Source organism: Tachyglossus aculeatus, chromosome 7, assembly GCF_015852505.1.
Source record: "Tachyglossus aculeatus isolate mTacAcu1 chromosome 7, mTacAcu1.pri, whole genome shotgun sequence".
In the NCBI taxonomy this organism is placed as follows: Eukaryota; Metazoa; Chordata; class Mammalia; order Monotremata; family Tachyglossidae; genus Tachyglossus; species Tachyglossus aculeatus.
Window position 1 is genome coordinate 35,365,140 of NC_052072.1, and position 19,857 is coordinate 35,384,996.

A 19,857-nucleotide genomic window follows, 5' to 3' on the forward strand; every position below is an offset into this window, starting at 1 on the left:
CTAACAATAATTAGGCATTTGTTAATCACTTATTACATGCCAGATACTGTACTAAGCACTGGGGTGGATACAAGCAAATCAGGTTGGGCACAGTCCCTGTCCCACACAGGACTCATAGTCAATCCCCATTTTATAGGTGAGGTAACTGAGGCACAAAGAAGTGAAATGACTTGTCCAAGGCCACACAGCAGACCAATGTGCAGAGTCAGGATTAGAACCCATGACCTGCCTCCCGGGCCTGTGGTCTGTCCACTAAATACAAGATAATCAGGTTGGACCGAGTCCCTAACCCGAGAAGCAGCGTGGCTTAGTGGAAAGAGCCCCAACTTGGGAGTCAGAGGTCGTGGGTTCTAATTCTGGATCTGCACATTGGTCTGCTGTGTGACTTTGGGTAAGCTACTTCAGTTCTCTGCGTCAGTTCCCTCATCTGTAAAAGGGGGATTAAGTCTGTGAGCCTCATGTGGAGCAACCTGATTACCTTGCATCTACCCCAGTGCTTCGAACAGTGCTTGGCACATAGTAAGTACCTAATAAATACCATTAAAAAAAAAAAGAGGTTCAGTCTAAGGGGGAGGGAGAACAATTTTTTAATCTCCATTTTACAGATGAGGAAACTAAGGCATGGAGAAGTTAAATGGCATGTACACAGCAGGCAAGTGGCAGAATTAGAATCCAGGTCCTCTCACTCCCAGGCCCCTGCTCTTTCCATTACTCACCCTAAGCAGGTCATTCTCTCTCCAGGCATTTACCTAAGAGAAAGGGGTCAGAGGGAGAAAGAGCCCATCTTCTCCTAGTTAATAGAAGATGAAAGAGGAAGGAACTCTCACTACGTTTCTGAACCTCTAGACTGTAAACTCCTTGTGGAAAGGGAATGTCTGCCAACTCGGTAGCATTACTCTCCCGCGGTGTTCTGCACTCTGTAAACATTTAGTAAATACCAGTGATAGATTTGTTCTTTTAACCACAAGGGCACTCTTAATTAGACAAAGCCACCACCTCCCCACTCCCCAGCGCACACACCTAAAATCCTATCACTGGAAATCTTCTCCTTCTGATGAATAGAATGAAGGAGAAAATTAAAACAAAACAAAACAAAATCCACAGGAAGAATAGATATCTCACAGGAATTTTTTTTTTATCTTCTTCACCATGCTGTAAGCCTTAATGTTTAAACATTAATGGAGCTTCTAAAGAGAATTGGCCTTTGGAAAATATACTTTTCAAGATTCCTGCTTTTCAGTTCCAACAAAGAAAGCTCTTCAGGAACTAGGTAATGAGAGCAGCCCTAACTATTACCTTTCCTTTCTCATGCAAGATTAATGTGCAATCTGTATCTTCTTACGTTCCCAGAATATTGTTATCCATTCTCTGCCTAGACAAACATCCTCATGCTAAGGAAGAGGAAAAAGAAGATAGAAAGTGCATATGCTCAGGGAAAAAAAAATCCATTATGTTGCTTCAACTACTAGTATTTTTAATACTACTTTTTGACCACATTTTGAACAAGTTATTTTAATTCACAATCTACCTTCTAGAAAATGCTATTTTTCCTTGATGCCAAGAATGGAACTAAATAATTCACAAATGGAGATGGAAATATGGAGCATTTTGAAGAGAAGACAAACTCCCCCCCCCCCCATTATGTGTTTTGATGGATGTGTGTTTAGTCCTTTGGAATCAGATAAGTCACACAGTCGCTATGAAACAGCCTCTTAGAGAGTGGAAAAAAAGGCCTGAAGGTAAGTCAGGGGAAGGGTTCTGGAACTATATTACCTCACTGGAAACTTTTTTTTTCAGGCACAGGTCTGTGAATCCTTGTGAAAGGAAATAATCAAAAGAAAGGCTCAGTTCTGAAAACTGATACCCTAAATGAATAAATCATCAAGGCTCTCTAACTTGACAACAGAATCCCAGCTCACCAGGTGCTGAAAGATGGCAGAGACTTGGGTCCAAGGAGGTTTACCCATTGATGAGGGCCGTTTAAGGGGAGGATGGGCAAGCCACATTTCTCTTATGCCCAGCTACTTAGCCTAGTCACTTTCCGAGGAGCTGGTGACAAACGAGTCAGAAGGGGGATGGAAGGGAATCCCTGTCTCATGAAGCTCATCCAAGAAATGCAGTCCAAAATCAATACGTTGGAGAGAGAAAATCGGGCCCTCCGGGTAGAACTGAACTTCAATGGGCAGAGGAGCTTTGACCACAAAAGAACCTCAGGAAGAGATGGGAGAGAAGAGGAAATCAGATGCCTTGGAATGCTAGGAGAGCAATCTGATGCTTCATCAGTGGCAATTGGCAGAAGCAACTCAGCTGAGTCTGAACTGGCCTGGAAAGAGCAGAAAGGTACCAAACATAGATTATGTAGATTACTACTGTGACCTCCTCTCTCTCTCTCTCTCTCTCTCTCTCTCTTTTCCTCAAACAGTGATATTTTTGGACATCTGTTATATGCAGAACAGTGCCAAGTATTTGAGAAAAAGACAATGGACTGAGTATACATGGTCCCTGCCTTCTAATGGGAGAGATAGACACTAAAATAATTTACCGAAAGAGGAAAAAGACAAAGGAGATATTTACTTGAATTAGTGTTTAAGTAAAGGGATATGTGCATATGTACTATGGGAAGGTATGAGTTCACAAGTGCTCAGGAGGCACACATGTGGATGTGGCAGATGAGGGCATGTAATCAGGGGAGAATAGAAATTAATCAACGGAGGACTCCTGAGGGAGGTGTGTTTTCTGAATAGCTGTGAAAAGGGGAGTTATGTGGTCTGTCAAATTTACAGGGGGAAGGGCTTGGGTAAGAGGTAACTCTTTTTCATTTCCAATGCTCTTCCTCTCTTTTAAACAGCATACTTGTACGTATGCGCTATTTGTGGTATTTGAGTGCTTACTATAGGCCAGGAACTGTGCTAAGTAAGCACTGTGGTGGATTCAAGCACATTGTGTTGGTCACAGTCTCTGCCCCAGATGAGGGTCACAGTCTCAATCCCCATATTACAGATGAGGTAACTGAGGCACAGAGAAGTGAAGTGACTTACTCAAGGCCACACAACAGACAAGTGGCAGACTGGAATTGGAACCCATGACCTCCTGACTCCCAGAGTTATGCTGTGTCCACCACGTCATATGTCTAATGGCACGGTGGCTAAGGAGACGCCTGAGCTACCATCATCCTCACTTCTGATTGGCTACCAAGTTGCATCAGAGAACAGTGGCTTGGACCAGAGGGGTGAGCATCTCCCCTGGACCCAAGACTTGAACTACCTACATCTGGGGATGGAGGAATTATTATGAGCCAGTTCTATTCTCAAAACACCAGCAGTTCCTCACCTTGAAAGATTCATTCATTCATTCAATAGTATTTATTGAGTGCTTACTGTGTGCAGAGCACTGTACTAAGCGCTTGGGAAGTACAAGTTGACAACATATGGAGATGGTCCCTACCCAACAACAGGCTCACAGTCTAGAAGGGGGAGACAGACAACAAAGCAAAACACGTGGAGGTGTCAAGTCGTCAGAATAAATAGAAGTAAAGCTAGATGCACATCATTAATAAAATAAATAGAATGTATTTAGTAAATACATGTAAATGTATTAAATGTAGTAAATGTATAGTAAATATGTACAAGTAAAATAAATAGAGTAATAAATCTGTACAAACTTATATACAGGTGCTGTGGGGAGGGGAAGGAGGTAGGGTTGGGGGGATGGGGAAGAGGAGAGGGAAAAAGGGGGCTCAGTCTGGGAAGGCCTCCTGGAGGAGGTGAGCTCTCAGTAAGGCTTTGAAGGGAAGAAGAGAGCTAGCTTGGTGGATGTGAGTAGGGAGGGCATTCTAGGCCAGGGGGAGGACGTGGGCCGGGGGTCGATGGAGGAACAGGCGAGAACGAGGCCCAGTGAGGAGGTTAGCGGCAGAGGAGCGGAGGGTGTGGGCTGGGCTGGAGAAGGAGAGAAGGGAGGTGAGGTAGGAGGGGCCGAAGTGATGGACAGCCTTGAAGCCGAGAGTGAGGAGTTTTTGCATCTCTCAGGACCTGGAATATCTGAAGCAAACTAGGCAGCAGGGACATGCTAAGCTTCCCAAGGCTGCAGTTGAGGGGCTGAGCAGGTGAGAGGAAGAGTTCTTCCCTCCCCTGGTAGTTACTTTTTACCTCCAGTCACCGTGGTGTTGCAACCACATCTAGGAGTCTAACTGCTCCCTGAGTGCTCTTATGTCTGCTTATGTCCAGAGCCATAATCTTCCCCTAGTCCATCTAAGACTGCTAGCTACAGAGCCCAACTCTTTTTGTTTCTTTTGGTGGGGGGTGGGGGGCATTAAAAAATTATATTTAAGTGCTTACTATGTACCAGGAGCTGTACTAAATGATGGAGTAGATATAAGCTTAATGAGGTTGGACACAGTCCATGTCCCATGTGGGGCTCACACTCATAAACCCCATTTTACAGATGAGGGAACTGAGGCACAGAGAAGGGAAATGACTGGCCCAAGATCACACAGCAGACACGTGGAGGAGCGGGATTAGAACCCAAGTCCTCTGACTCCCAGGACCGTGATCTTTCTGTTAGGCCACACTGCTTCTCTTGTGGTTCTGAGAATATGCTCTCCCTTCACTGCCTGCCCCAGTATGTCTCCTTTTTCCCCCATCCGTAACTCCCACCCACCCAGAGACCTGCATCAGTTATTTATAAAAACCTATAGTAATAAATAATAACTAGAATTTGTTGTCAAGTACTATACTAAGCTCTGGAGTAGATACAAGATCATCAGGTTCCACAGGGGGCTCACAGTCGTAGCCTCCATTTTGCAGATGAGGGAACTGAGGCACAGAGAAGTTAAGTGACTGGCCCAAGACCACACAGTAAGTAAGTGGCAGAGCTAGGATTAGAACCCAGGTCCTCTGACTCCCTGGCATGTCTTCTTTCCAGTGGTCCATGCTGCTTCACACAGCTGCTTCGTGCTGATGACACATAGGCCACCCAACAGGGTTCATTCCTTTGATGTCCAAGACTTGATGTGAGACATGTAGTGCCTAAGCCAGAGAAGCAGCATGGATCAATGGAAAGAGCCCGGGCTTTGGAGTCAGAGGTCTTGGGTTCGAATCCCAACTCCGCCAAATGTCTGCTGTGTGACCTTGGGCAAGTCACTTAACTTCTCTGAGCCTCAGTTACCTCATCTGTAAATTGGGGATTGACTGTGAGCCCCACGTGGGACAACCTGATCACGTTGTATCCCCCCCAGTGCTTAGAACAGTGCTTTGCACATAGTAAGTGCTTAACAGATGCCATCATTATTATTATTATTAATGTAATGAGGCATGCGTACAGCACTTATGTAAATAGCTATAATTCTATTTATTTCTACTGATGCCTGTTTACTTGTTTTGCTGTCTGTCTTCCCCCTTCTAGACTGTAAGCCCAGTGTGAGCAGGGAGTGCCTCTATTGCTGAATTGTACTTTCCAAGCATTTAGTTCAGTTCTCTGCATGCAGTAAGAGCTTGATAGATCGAGCTTTGGAGTCAGAGATCATGGGTTCAAATCCCGGCTCCACCAATTGTCAGCTGTGTGACTTCAGGTAAGTCGCTTTGCTTCTCTGCGCCTCAGTTCCCTCATCTGTAAAGTGGGGATTAAGACTGTGAGCCCCCCATGGGACAATTTGATCACCTTGTACCCCCCTCCAGCGCTTAGAACAGTGCTTTGCATATAGTAAGCACTTAATAAATGCCATTATAAAAAAAATACGATTGAATGAATGAATGCATGTAATGGAGAGTGAATGAGGTGACATGGGTAGGTTTGGGCCTTTGTTCTGGACTTGGTGATTCACAGAGTCAGATCCTTGCAGGCAGCAGCCTGAACTAAGAGTCTTCCTGAAGAAATTCTGTGAATTTAGGACAAAATGTTTACTGGAGCAGCTCAACCAGTAGCGACACATATGACGACAACAAAAATTGTGAAACGTGTGTGTATCATCAATCGTATTTATTGAGCACTTACTGTGTGCAGAACACTGTACTAAGCGCTTGGGAAGTACAAGTTGGCAACACATAGAGACAGTCCGTACCCAACAGTGGGCTCACAGTGTATGTAGAGGCTTCAGATTTTTCTTTTCACATTGTTAGAAGATGATGAATGTCTTAAACTTTGTTTTAAGACTCCATTTCAGCATGGGAAGACTTGGACGTATATAGCTGAAGGATAGAACTACTGCTGAATCTCTGAGAAATCTTTGGTAGAGGTCCTTTCCTTCATTGCTTTTCATGTTCCCATCTGTGAAATGAAGACAAATAATAGCTCTTGACCTGGAAAATTGGTAAGGATATTATGAGACTAAATATCTTGCAATAATCCTTGGATGAAAAATTCCTAATGATTTCAAAATTTTGCCATTAAAAGGTGGTATTTGTTGCAAATTATTAGTCTTTCTCATCACCGGGCTCCTTAACATAAGACAAAGCACCAGTATCTTTTTTTTTTTAAAAAAAAAAAGGCATATAAGTGCTTACTATGTGCCAGGCACAGTACTAAGTTCTGGAGTCGATACAAGTTAAACAGGTTGGATTCAGTTCCTATTCCAAATGGGGTTCACAATCTTAATCCCTATTACACAGATAAAGTAAGTGAGTCACAGAGAAGTTGTGGCTTGCCCAAAATCACACAGCAGAAAAGAGGCAGAGCAGGGATGAGAACTCAGTTTCTTCTGCTGCCCAGACCTGATTATCCACAAGGCTATGCTCAATCATTTTTTTGTTTGTTTGTTTTTAGTATTTGTTAAGCGCTTACTATGTGCCAGCCATCACACTAAACACTGAGGTAGATACAAGGTAATTGAGTTGGACACATTCCCTATCCCCATTCCTAAGTGACTTGCCTAAGAAGCAGTGTGGCTCAATGGAAAGAGCAATTGGCTTTGGAGTCAGAGGCCACGGGTTCAAATTGCGGCTCTGCCAGTTGTCAGCTGTGTGACTTTGGGCAAGTCACTCAACTTCTCTGGGCCTCAGTTACCTCGGGATTAAGACTGTGAGCTCCCCGTGGGACAACCTGATCACTTTGTAACCTCCCCTAGTGCTTAGAACAGTGCACATAGTAAGTGCTTTAATAAATGCCGTTATTATTATTATTATTATTATTAAAGTCATGTGGCAGAGCTGGGATTAGAACCCAGGTCCTTCTGACTCCCGGATCTGTGCTCTATCCACTAGGGCATGCTGCTTTTCTACCTTGTCATCATTTTATCATTTTGTTTTATCTTTATCTTATCCCCATTGTACAAATGAGGAAACGAAGAAGGCACATAGAGGTTAAACGATTTGCCCAGCAGGTCAGTGGTCCTCCTAGGCCCTTTCCACTGAGCAATCCTATCTCCAATAATCTTGAAAAAAAATGTGGGAAAGCTGAATTTTTTGAGGAAAGAATAAAGATCGAGTTGATTACTCTGGAGAAGATAAGATGAAAGGATGATTTAATATATCCAAGCATAAAAAGAATGATTATGAAAAGGATACCAACTGTTTTTTCCCTCCATATTCATGGAGAACAAAAGAGGAGAAAATGACTTTATGATGCAGGGTTGAGGTTCGTTCATTCGATAGTATTTATTGAGCACTTACTGTGTGCAGAGCACTGTACTAAGGACTTCAAAAGTATAATTCGGCAACAGATAGAGACAATCCCTACCCAACATAAACTTTAAAGATAAGCTTTTGGGCAGGGAATGTGTCTACCAACTCTGTTGTAATGTACTCTCCCAAGCTCTGAGTATAGTGCTCTGCACAGAGTAAGACCTCAAGAAACATGATTGATGGACAGAGAGATGAATTAAACCCTGGTTTTACCAGAATGAAGAGCTTTCTTTCATCTGCAGTACATAGCGCAAAATCCGTTACTCTTAATAAAGGGCTTTCTTTCAAATTTATTTTTGATTTGTGGGTGTATTTGAACGAATGGACTTTTTTGACTATAATTTTGTGTCTGTTCCACAGGTAATACCATGACCGTTAGGCGTTATTCCATCTCTACGTCTCTTCATTCGTTTGCTGCCAAAAAGCGTTGTAAATCTGACAAAAGTCACTCCAGCGGTGGAATTCTAGAGGCCCAGGGAATAGTAAAACCACCAGAATCTTCTCTAGTTACAAAGCTAGTCCAAGAGGAAGAAAAAGGTTTTCCAGTTGATTGCTTTTCCAGCAATAGTTCTAGCAAAAGAACTTTGCAGGATCATGTTTTTAAGTGCAGGTAATGTATATTTTAACCTCTACATTAACTATAAGCATATGGGCTGATTTATTCTTGAATCAGGAAATCTCTCCAGAACAGAGGCCAGGTCTGAAAGGGGTAAAGCACATTCCGAATTATTGAGCCAAAACACCGTTTTCTGCTCCATTTCACCTATGGACAGGGTAGAAAATGCAAGCAGCAGAATGGGAAACCTTCTCATTATTGAGCCAAATTAAGGACTGCCTCGTTATTTAATGTCTCTAGGAGTTGCACCATATGCAGTTCTGAAAAACAGCAGCTAATAATGCCCTTGATTCATGTTCCTTCAGCATGACTAAAGTCAGAGTGACAATCCTCGCAAACACTGCAATGTGATTGTGTGAGACCGTCCACTGAATTCAGCCATCTGCTTGGCTAATGGTGCCCTAACAAGATGATTCCCATCTTTAAAGCGAGTTTAAATTTGTTTCTGCTTCCCTAACTAGATGAGATATTACGAGATGGAATAGGATGTCTGCCGTGCTTACAGATACCTTAAAAACTCTTAGCCTTAAAGTCTACAGAAACCGTAAGAGGCGGAGTGGCCTAGTGAAGAAACTGCATGGTTTAGAGGAAAGAGCACAGGCCTAGGAGTAAGAGGACCTGGGTTCTAATCCTGCCTCCATCACTAATCTGCTGTTTTAGCTTGGCCAAGTCATTTCATTTTTATCTGCCTCAGTTACCTCATCTGTAAAACTGGAACTGAATCCTCCATTCTCTGACTTTTAGACTGTGAGCCCACTGTTGGGTAGGGACTGTCTCTATATGTTGCCAATTTGTACTTCCCAAGTGCTTAGTACAGTGCTCTGCACATAGTAAGCGCTCAATAAATACGATTGATGATGATGATGGTGACTTGGGCTATGAACCCCACGTGGGACAGGGACTGAGTCTGACCAGTTTATCTTGGATCTACCCAAGCACTTACAACGGTGCCTGGTGGGAGCCCATTGTTGGGTAGGGACCGTCTCTATATGTTGCCAACTTGTACTTCCCAAGCGCTTAGTACAGTGCTCTGCACACAGTAAGTGCTCAATAAATACTATTAATTGATTGATAAATACCATAAACAACCTGTAGTCTTTGGGTCTTCTGGTTAATAGAAAATGCCCAAAATAACCCCACACATTCCCAAGTTGTCTAGAGCATTATTCTTTAAGATTTTTTAGCAATCCAGGTGACCAAGAGCGGAGATAAAGAGCGCTTACTGTGCACCAAACACTATTCATTCATTCAATCGTATTTATTGAGCACTTACTGTGTGCACAACACAGAACTAAGCGCTTGGAAAGTACAGTTTGGCAACAGATAGAGATAGAGACCCAACAACAGGCTCACAGTCTAGAAGGGGGGAGACAGATAACAAAACAAGTAGACAGGCATCAAGACCATCAAAATAGATAAATAGAATTATAGATATATACACATCATTAATAAAATAGAGTAATAAATATGTACAAATATACACAAGTGCTATGGGGAGGGGAAGGGGTAATAGGAGGAGGAGGAGCAAAGGAAAAGCACTGTTCTAAGCACTGGGGAGGTTACAAGTTGATCAGGTTGTCCCACGTGGGGCTCAAAGGCTTAATTCCCATTTTACAGATGAGGGAACTGAGGCACAGAGAAACTAAGTGGCTTGCCCATGGTCACATAATAGATGAGTGGTGGGGTCAGAATTAGAACCCATGTCCTCCGACTCCCAAGCCCTCGTGCTTTACACTAAGCCACGCTGCTTCAATATTGATGGTATTTGTTAAGCGCTTACTCTGTGCCAAGCACTGTTCTAAGCACTGGGATAGATACAAGGTAATCAGGTTGTCCCACAGCTCACAGCCTTAATCCTTAAGGAATTGCCTCTCCAGGAAGAAATTAACTTTCATGTCTCAATCCGCTAGTTTATTCCTTCTGGAAACATTTATCGCCCATGACGAGGCATACCTTTGAAGACCGGTGAAAAATGTGTTCTATATATATATAGTAGCTACTGGTAATTCCTTAAGGCTTACTTAATAATTCTTGTAAATGGAATATAATAATTTAGATCTGGAAATTGGTTTAATAAGCCTGGCTTATTTTGGCAAACCCTCCCTGAATTTGATCATAGGAAGAGATTAAAATGATTAGGTGAAATTTTCCATAATATACTGATTATTATTTATGCATTCAATTTCTCTTCATAATCATAGGTTCATTAGCTGTATGGGATGCACACTCTGTGATTTTATAATTTTTATAATTTTAATTTTTTTCTGGAAAGTAAATATTGTAAAAAGCAAGTGATTTATGAGTTACATTAAAAAATTAAATAATCACTCTTGGTATTCATCACCAATGATTATATAGTGAGCACTTAATGAGTGTATAGCATGTAGTATAGCAGTTGAACATTTAAAACATGATTACATTTGTTAGACTGTATAATGATTTGCTTGTAAGAATTCCTAATTGCCCAATTACTTGCTGAGAACAAAGCAGTCCACTTCAACTGTCCTTATCCCATTATTTAAAATCATTTTTCTCAATAGCTTCTCCAAGAAATTGCAAAAATGACTGGCTGAAGAAATTTTAAATATCATTGGATATCCTATTTACTTGGCTATGTTTAATTTTTAATATGATTTTTAAAGCACTAGATGGTTTTCATAGTCTCTCCATGTTCCACCATGAAACTACAGTTTTTAGAAGATAATAGAAGCTATAATATTTTGGAAATCAAACAAGATTTCTTCCAGTAAAGGAAAATATAAACAATGAAAATCTATTTCATCCTACTGCAACTGTGTGTAGATAGCATCAGATTGTTGAGAAGACAAGAGAAAGGACTTCACTGTGATGAATGGTTTGGTTATTTTGCCTCTGGGAGAATCACCAGTGATTAAAATAAATACATATTTCTTTTGCCCAATTTTGTTTCCAGCATATGGGCCTTATTGAACCCAATTCTCCCCACCACGGAGGGGAGGATTGGGCCAGTGAAATGATGCGTAAGGACTACAGCTCTACTCAGGCCTGAAGTGACCATAGATTCTCCAGGTTATATATATGAGCTATCTCATCTTAATAATCTGGTTGGGCTATATTTACAAAATAAATCTTCTAGATAGTTGCTCACTCCTTTGCTTCAATTAGACTCTCCAGACTTCTTTGTATTCACAATGACTAGACTTGCAAGGAGAAAAATAAGTAGTGTGTTTTTCCTCCAGATAGCTGGGAATTATTCCTAACCTTGTTTTCAATTCATTCAATCGTGTTTAGTGAGAGTTTACTGTGTGCAGAGCACCATTTTACGTGCTTGGAAAGTATAATACAGCAGTAAACAGAAAATCCCTGCCCACAAGGGGCTTACAGTCTAGAGGGGGACTTTCAATACAACTGAGGGGAGATTTGGAGTGACAGTTGACACTTCTGGTACTATTCATCTTGTCTGATCCAACCAGACAAGATTCTTTTGAGTGGCAGTGAATCTCCTCCTGCATGCCTCCTAATTGGCCCATGAAGCTGTGTGATGCACCCTTCCCATCCCTCCATTCCTCTTTGGAAATGGAACTGTAGCAAAACTTGAACAAGTTTCTTTTTCCATGCAGGTTTCAACTATCTGGTTATCCCTGATATCCCAAGGGCAGCTTTCTTCAAACTAAATTTGCAGACACTGAGGTGATGTAGCACAGGAATGCAGGGGTGGGTGAATATTATTAATAATAAAAATAATAACAAATGTGGTATTTTTTTAAGCACTTACTATGTACCAGGCACTGAACTAAGCACTGGGTTAGATGCAAGGTAATTGGATTGGGCACAGTCCCATACTGGGCTAACAGTCTTAATCCCCATTAGAGAAGCAGCATGGTTTAGTGGAAAGAGCATGAGCTTGCAAGTCAGAGATCATGGGTTGTAATCCCTGCTCTGCTGCTTATCAGCTGTGTGACTTTGAACAAGTCACTTAACTTCTCTATGCCTCAGTTACCTCACCTGTAAAATGGGGATTAAGATTGTGAGCCCTACGAGGGACAATCTGATTACCTTGTATCTACCTCAGCGTTTAAAACAGTGCTTGGCATATAGTAAGCACTTAACAAATACCATCATTATCAGAGAAGATTCTTTTCAGGCACAGCCAATCATTGTGTAATTAATTGGGGAGGGGGGCACTCTTTGGGGGCTTCTCCCAATCCAAAATCATCTGTAGTCTTTTCAGTGCATTGTGTGCATGGCACATAGATGGCTGATTGAGGCAAAAGTGAATTCACTCACTTGTAGGAGTAGTTATATTAAGTTCCTGCTGTGTGCAAAGCACTGAACTAGGCACAGGGGAGGAAATACCCAGGGATAGGAGACACTGTACTGATCCCTAAGGTGCTCACAAGCCAAGAATAAAGTGGTGGGGTTGGGGGGTGGGGGGGGGCAGTGTGACTTGCAACAGACTCACAAAGATGAAACAAAGATATTAAAGACAAGGATCATCATCAGTCATATTTATTGAGCGCTTACTGTGTGCAGAACACTGTACTAAGCGCTTGGAAAGTACAAGTTGGCAACATATAGAGACAGTCCCTACCCAATAGTGGGTTCACAGTCTAAAAGGATGATGATAAATTTGGCAGGTTGTTCAGATCAATGGTCGTAGAAGTCACAGCTGCAGCCATAACTGTGGACTTCCCAAAGTTCTGGAAGTAGAGGAAGTCATATGCTTCAGGGAAGCAGAGTGGCTCAGTGGAAAGAGCCCGGGCTTGGGAGTCGGAGGTCGTGGGTTCTAATCCCGGCTCTGCCACTTCTCAGCTGTGTGACTTTGGGCAAGTCACTTAACTTCTCTGTGCCTCGGTTCCCTCATCTGTAAAATGAGGATTAAGATTGTAAACCCCATGTGGGACAATCTTGATTACCTTGTATCCCCCCAGCGCTTAGAATACTGCTTGGCACATAGTAAGTGCTTAACAAATGCCAGCATTATTATTATGCTGCTGTTTTTAGAGTCCTTCCAGTGCTGGAGCAGGAGCTGATGGATGTCCTGGTAATGTGGGAGTGAGGGGGTCTCTCTCCTGAGCAGCGGGCCCCAGATGTAAAATCAAAGCCTTTCCAAACTTGCTAGTGAAGAATTCTAGGTCACTCTGCCTCTGTTTAATCAATCACTCAGTCAAATTTATTGAGCCCTTACCACATGCAGGGGAATGTACTAAGCTCTTGGGAGAGTATAATATAATAGAGCCATGTTCCCTGCCCATGGAAGAGTAGAACACAATATAGCAGACACATTTCCCGCCCACAGTGAGCTTACAGTCTCCCTCATGCCACCAGACATGTTGGTCATTTTTGCAGTTCATCTTACATTTCCTCATAGAATCTTTGTTTTCTTATCATTTGTTGTGTAGGGCAGTGAGTTTCCAAGGAATAGTTGCATGGAGCAGCAAGTTCTTTGAGTTGAGTTGCTTCATTTCACACATGCTGGCATTGTTGAATTTAGCCGTTGCAGTGTTTTCTAGATACAACTGTGATGATATAATTTGTATATTGTGGCTTTCTTTAGTTTGATGAATCCTCTGGCCTTTATACACCACATCCTGTATTACCCCAAATAGTAGATACTCCTTGAACCAACCCATGAATCCAGTTTTGTCCCAGTTGTACTCCCAAGCATTTTGTACAATGTTCTGCACATAGTAAGCCCACAATAAATACCATTGATGATGATGATTTTTTTTTGTAGTGTTTTGGGCAACATTTTTTCAGCAGGATTTTTAGGTTGCTGGCTTTTGTATCCTGTGGCTGTGGAACCCGTTCTACTCAGATTGGTCCTGGATGATAGCATTATAATCCAACTTTCTACTATCCTGGACCTAGCTCAGTACATTTCTAGATGGGTTAAACCTATTTGAGCATCCACTTAATTGTCAAGCACCCATTCGTGCTGCCAGCATTGGTGAGTTACAAAATATTTTTGTCAGTGCTTTCAAGTAGTTACAACAATCTGCAGAAATTTGTGTAGGTAAAGGACTGTAGACTTCTGGAAAACTAATGATAGGATAATAATAAAGGGAAATAGGTCATGATTGTGAGGAGCTGTACTTTTCATGGAGCTTATTAAGCCCAATTACCTTCTGCAGAAAAGCATTCCTTAAAACCATTATATGATTCGTTTAGAATTTGCTGAATAATAGCATTGAAAGGTTTATTTTGCCGACCTTCCATTCATTTTTAATCTTCCCCAGTTCCTCACCATTTCTTATCAACCCCTTGTGTATCTTTGCTGTTCTCCCACTTCAACCCAGCCTGCAACGCTTTGCCCCTCTAACATCAACCCACTAGTTGAGCCTCGCTCTGATCTCTCCCACAGCCTATCTCTTGTTTGTGCCCTCCCTCCTACCCGGATCTCCCTCCCCTTTCACAATTTCAAAGTTCTTCCTAAATCATAGCTTTTTCGGGAAGTCATCCTTGACTAACCTCTCACCTCCCTAGCTTATTTCCCTTTCATTCATTCATTTCATTCTGTCATATTTAGTGAGCACTTACTGTATGCAGAGCACTATAGTAAGTGCTTGGGAGAGTACAATATAACAATAGCATCTATGCATTGAATCCTTACCTCTAAGCAACCCAGCACTCACCCCATCCCCACCCCTGTGCTATTTAATAATAATAATTATTATGGTATTAATAATAATAATAATGGCATTTATTAAGCACTTACTATGTGCAAAGCACTGTTGTAAGCACTGGGGAGGTTACAAGGTGATCAGGTTGTCCCACAGGGTGCTCACAATCTTAATCCCCATTTTACAGATGAGGTAACAGGCACAGAGAAGTGAAGTGACTTGCCCAAAGTCACAAAGCTGACAATTGGCGGAGCTGGGATTTGAACCCATGACCTCTGACTCCGAAGCCTGGGCTCTTTCCACTGAGCCACGCTGTATTAAGCACTTACTATGTGCAAAGCACTGTTCTAAGCACTGGGGTGGTTACAAGGAGATCAGGTTGTCCCATGAGGGGCTCACAGTCTTAATCTCCATTTTACAGATGAGGGAACTGAGGCACAGAGAAGTTAAGTGACTTGCCCAAAGTCACACAGCTGACAATTGGCAGAGTGGGGATTCAAACCCATGACCCCTGACTCCAAAGCCCGTGCTCTTTCCACTGAGCCACGCTGCTTCCCTAATTATACTCTGTTGCCTCCCCATCTTTGATAAATTTAATATCTGCCTCTCCCACTGCATTGTAAACTCCTTGAGGGCAGGAATCAAGTCCCCCATGAGGAATGTGCAGTCCCAGCCTCACTGAGCACACAAAAAGACTGTCATTTGTGTTGTCATGCTTAATGTTTGCAGTGCCTGGAGCTGTTTACTCTTTTGCCTCCCTGTCTCTTGACTTCTAAAGATGACTTTGCTCAAAGAGAGCCATTTCCTTCTTCCCAAGCAACTGTTCACCCCCCTACTCCATCCCCCATGCAGCATTATCTGAGGCTTTGCTTTACTGTGTTGCTGAAGGATTTCCTCTCCCCTCTTGGCTTTGTTTCTCATCTAGCAGTTGTTTGGCTCTCCTGCTGTCTCATTCTCTTCAGTTTCCCACCCAACATGTTTAGGTGAGCATATAGCCTCATTGCTAGAAAACTGACTGTACTGAGAACTTGCAAGATTTCCTTTTCTAATGAAGGAAGGACGGGGGTGGAAAGATCACCCAAAAAGAGTAGATCAGACTCTGGGTCAAACATGTCAGAGGAAGCATTCCCAACACCAAAGCAAACCTGTTTGAACAACTAGAGAAACAGCTTTCAGCTGATTCCTATAAATTTCCCAAAGATTTCTTCACTTGGTTGTACTCAGAGCTGAAAATGTCTCCGGTTGGGAAACACGTGGTTTGGGGAATTATTCTGCGAATAGGTGTTTGTTTTAGGCCATGTTTTTTGTTTGGCCAGTGTGTTGGATCTAGCAAAGCTACTACATGTAGCATAAAACTCAGAACTCCTAGCCTCTGTCTGCTCCTCTGAACCGCTCACCACAAACCCTTTTTTCTCATTTTATCTTTCCTAGGGCTAAAGTAAAGGCCGTGAGTTTCCTCCTACCAATGGATGCATCATCATATTCCAAAAATCAAGGTCCTTCTGAGTACCCACCAAATCAGAACATAGACCAGTTAAGCACCATCACTGAAAAGGATCTATGAGGCCGTGCATTTTTAAAGACCAATTGATTCTTGAGATAAGTTAGCACTAAAATGGTAGCTGTGTGTCAGATTACTTTTTCTGCAAAGTGTTCTGGCAAAGTGCCTTCTGAGAATCACAAAAGACTCTGTATCAGGTCACTGGCCTCTTGTTTGGCAAGGAAATGGAAGCCTTTACCTGATCTGTGAAGAACTCTTGGTAAATATACCTCCATGGATTTTATTGCTTAGACCCACAGTTTACCTCAAAAAAAACAGATTTCTGTAGCATTGGCTGGAACAGTGGAAAAAAACGAATGACAGCAACACCTCGTCTAGGAACTGTGTACGAAATGCTGTTGTTGACAATGTGTGTATTTCTGTGCCTGCAACTGTAGTGTGCTGGAGTCAGGTACCTGATTAAGTTCCGGAACCTTTCTTACAAGGAACTCAAATATTCATCTGCTGCCTTCTAATCTTGCTATTTATAGTGCATTGTACATATAAAATAAAGGGAGTCTAACTTTCATAAAACAGAGCATCTACCCAACAAGTAATAGTTGTGCCTCCCCAAGAAGATAGAGTTTGGAGTTAGAATTATGCAGGTGACTTTGTGATGACCACTCCTGTTGGACAGGTAGCATTTTCAGCTTTTCAATTCCCTGCCCTTGTTTTCCCACTCTCCCATGTCTATGCCCCCCTCCAAGTCATTTGCGGTGTCCAGGCAGGTTAAGATAAGGAGAGGTCTGTATCACTACTAGACATCAGCTCCTCACAATGTGGCCTTTGGATGAGTTTGGAAGCATGTAAGTAAAGCAGTTTTTATGGATTGGGGAATTATGCAGCCACTTGGGACAGTGGTGGTGAAGAGCCACACTCTCCATGCCCCCCTCTATCCCCTCCTCCCCACCTCCATGAGCCATGGAGCTGTTGAGTACTCTCCCAATCACTTAGTACAGTGCTCTGCATGTAGGTAATGCTCCATATTGATTGATTGAGGCTCCCTGCCTCTCCCCACCCCATCAAGGGAGTCATAGACTGTGAGCCCGTTGTTGGGTAGGGACCGTCTCTATAGGTTGCTGACTTGTACTTCCCTAGCACTTAGTACAGTGCTCTGCACACAGTAAGTGCTCAATAAATACGATTGAATGAATGAATGTACGGATAACCTCCCTTTAGCTAACATTTGAGGAACCAGGCTCAGTCAGGATCTAAAGAGCAGAATCACTTGCCCCGCAAAAATCTGCTTTTTAACATCCCCTTCTCCTTCCCCACAACCATGAAGACTGTCCAGGCTTTGATTTAAGATTTATTGATTGATTTCAGGCTATGCAACTACTACACCTTGCTACTAATCCATTTTCAAACAAAGGATGATGCAATTTGCCTCCTCTATCTTAAAAATTTCCCATGGGTCTGAAGAGAACAAGTCAAACTGAAAACAGGAGCAAATTGAGGAGTAAGACTTCAACTGTTCAAGGCAGACCATATGGTTGAACATAGCTAGGCTGTGAGCCCATTGTTGGGTAGGGACCGTCTCTATATGTTGCCGACTTGTACTTCCCAAGCGTTTAGTACACTGCTCTCCACACAATAAGTGCTCAATAAATATGAATGAATACCTGTAAGGGTCTTCTGTAGATGTGGCTTGCACTACTGTTGGTAAAAGCAGCTAATGATTAGATTTAACACTCTCTAGACTGAAAAAGCTGTATTTAGGGGATCGGAGCTGAGGTGAAAAACGTACACATCTTCAGCCTAGTTCAATGAAATGAAAATGTGACTTCATATAATTAAACTCTGAGCTTAAGCAATGTCACAGAATGAACTCCTTGGAGACTTTCTGTCCTATTTGTCTCTTTATTATGATTAGTCACTTTTTTCTATAAAACCACTTCCTCTTCTAAGGAAATGTATGTAATTCCAATAAATAATTACTATTACTACTACTATTACTATTGAGAAACAGTGTTGCTCAGTGGAAAGTGCCCAGGCTTTGGAGTCAGAGGTCATGGGTTCAAATCCTGGCTCTGCTGTCAGCTGTGTGACTTTGGACAAGTCACTTAACTTCTCTGGGCCTCAGTTATCTCATCTGTAAAATGGGGATTAAGACTGTGAGCCCCCCATGGGACAACCTGATCACGTTGTAACCTTCCCAGTGCTTAGAACAGTGCTTTGCACATAGTAAGTGCTTAATAAATGCTATTATTGTTATTATTATTTAGTAAGGGGTAATTATATTGAGTTCCAAGGTGTGAAAATTTTTACATTTTTCAACATCAGGTTAGTAGTACCACATTCTATCAAACTATATAGATTGGTGGACTCAGAATTTGCACTATCAAACATTTGAATTGATGGCAGGAGTTACAAAGCTATTTATAACAAGGACTTTTTTATCTTTATTACTTTCTATACAAAACTCAGTATCCTCCTATCATGTCATACTGTGTTTGCCTGATTTTAAATCAAGAGAGTAAAGTAAAATGCAAAAAGTAGATCTGATATTTCTGGCTAGTGATTCTTCAGTCACTGGTTCAAATCTCTCTCGGGTGAGGTGATGAGTTGTTGAATAGCTGGTCACCATGGAGACTCCAATAGCATTCAGAGTCACATACTTTACTTGTGAAGAGATGGTCCCCCTGTATATTCCCTGGAGCCACTAATACAACAGTTTTTCCGCTAAGGATACTACAAAATGATGGTGTTCCCGCAAGACGATAAAAGGGGCTGAGCAAATAACTTATCAAATGAAGAATAGCAACTTTTATTTCTCTTGGTGATGGTCACAGATGTTTAATGATCTCACCTGTTCATCTACAGTATATCTATTTCCTTTATTACCCTAGGCTGGTACTATACAACTTTCAAAGTTTGCATATTTCCAGTGGTAATCAGACATATGAGCAAAGAGCAGCTGTAAATTTGATTTACTAGTACTTCAGAACAAATCAAGAGAGCACTGTTAGACAGGAGAAACACCGGCAGTGGATTTTATAATACTATAAATGTTTTTGTCATTATCAGCCCAGCTTTTAGAAGGTATCGAGGGAGTGGCTTGTACTGCCTTAGCAAAGGTTTCTCCCTCCAGACTGTAAGCTCCAGGAGGACGAAGAACGTGTCTACCTACTCTCGCTTAGAACAGTGCTTGGTACATAGTAAACGCTTAACAAATACCATCATTATTATTATTATTGTACTATCCCAAGAGCTTAGTACAGTGCTCTGTACACAGTAAGGACTCAGTAAATTATTTTTAAAATTTGCATTGCCTGGCTTAGTAACCCAATACCTACATGCTTTGACAATCATGCTCTTCCAATCCCTATGTGAAGAATGGGGAGATTGAGATGCAAGGAGATTAAAAGTGGTTTATTCCAGTTCTGATGGGTGATTAACTACAGAGGCAAGTCACAGTTCCTTCTGCCTGCCTGTTCTGTTTCTGTGTTGCTGAATCACCCTTCTTTCTTTTGGAATCTCAGGCTG

The 19,857-nt window shown here is 42.1% G+C and overlaps 1 protein-coding gene across 1 annotated transcript; it reads left to right on the forward strand.

Annotated features, from left to right (window-relative positions):
* Positions 1-1,824: 1,824 nt before the first annotated feature.
* Positions 1,825-16,395, forward strand: LOC119931001 (putative coiled-coil domain-containing protein 195). Its single transcript, XM_038749840.1, has 3 exons — positions 1,825-2,340; positions 7,974-8,223; positions 16,263-16,395. The coding sequence occupies exons 1-3, from the start codon at positions 1,992-1,994 to the stop codon at positions 16,393-16,395; spliced, it is 732 nt and encodes a 243-aa protein (XP_038605768.1). The 5' UTR covers positions 1,825-1,991.
* Positions 16,396-19,857: the final 3,462 nt, after the last annotated feature.

Coding starts and splice junctions, on each gene's coding strand:
- LOC119931001 (XM_038749840.1), top strand. CDS start 1,992: ATGGGCAAGCCACATTTCTCTTATGCCCAGCTACTTAGCCTAGTCACT. Junction 2,341..7,973: donor GGCCTGGAAAGAGCAGAAAG/GTACCAAACATA, acceptor TCTGTTCCACAG/GTAATACCATGACCGTTAGG. Junction 8,224..16,262: donor GATCATGTTTTTAAGTGCAG/GTAATGTATATT, acceptor TATCTTTCCTAG/GGCTAAAGTAAAGGCCGTGA.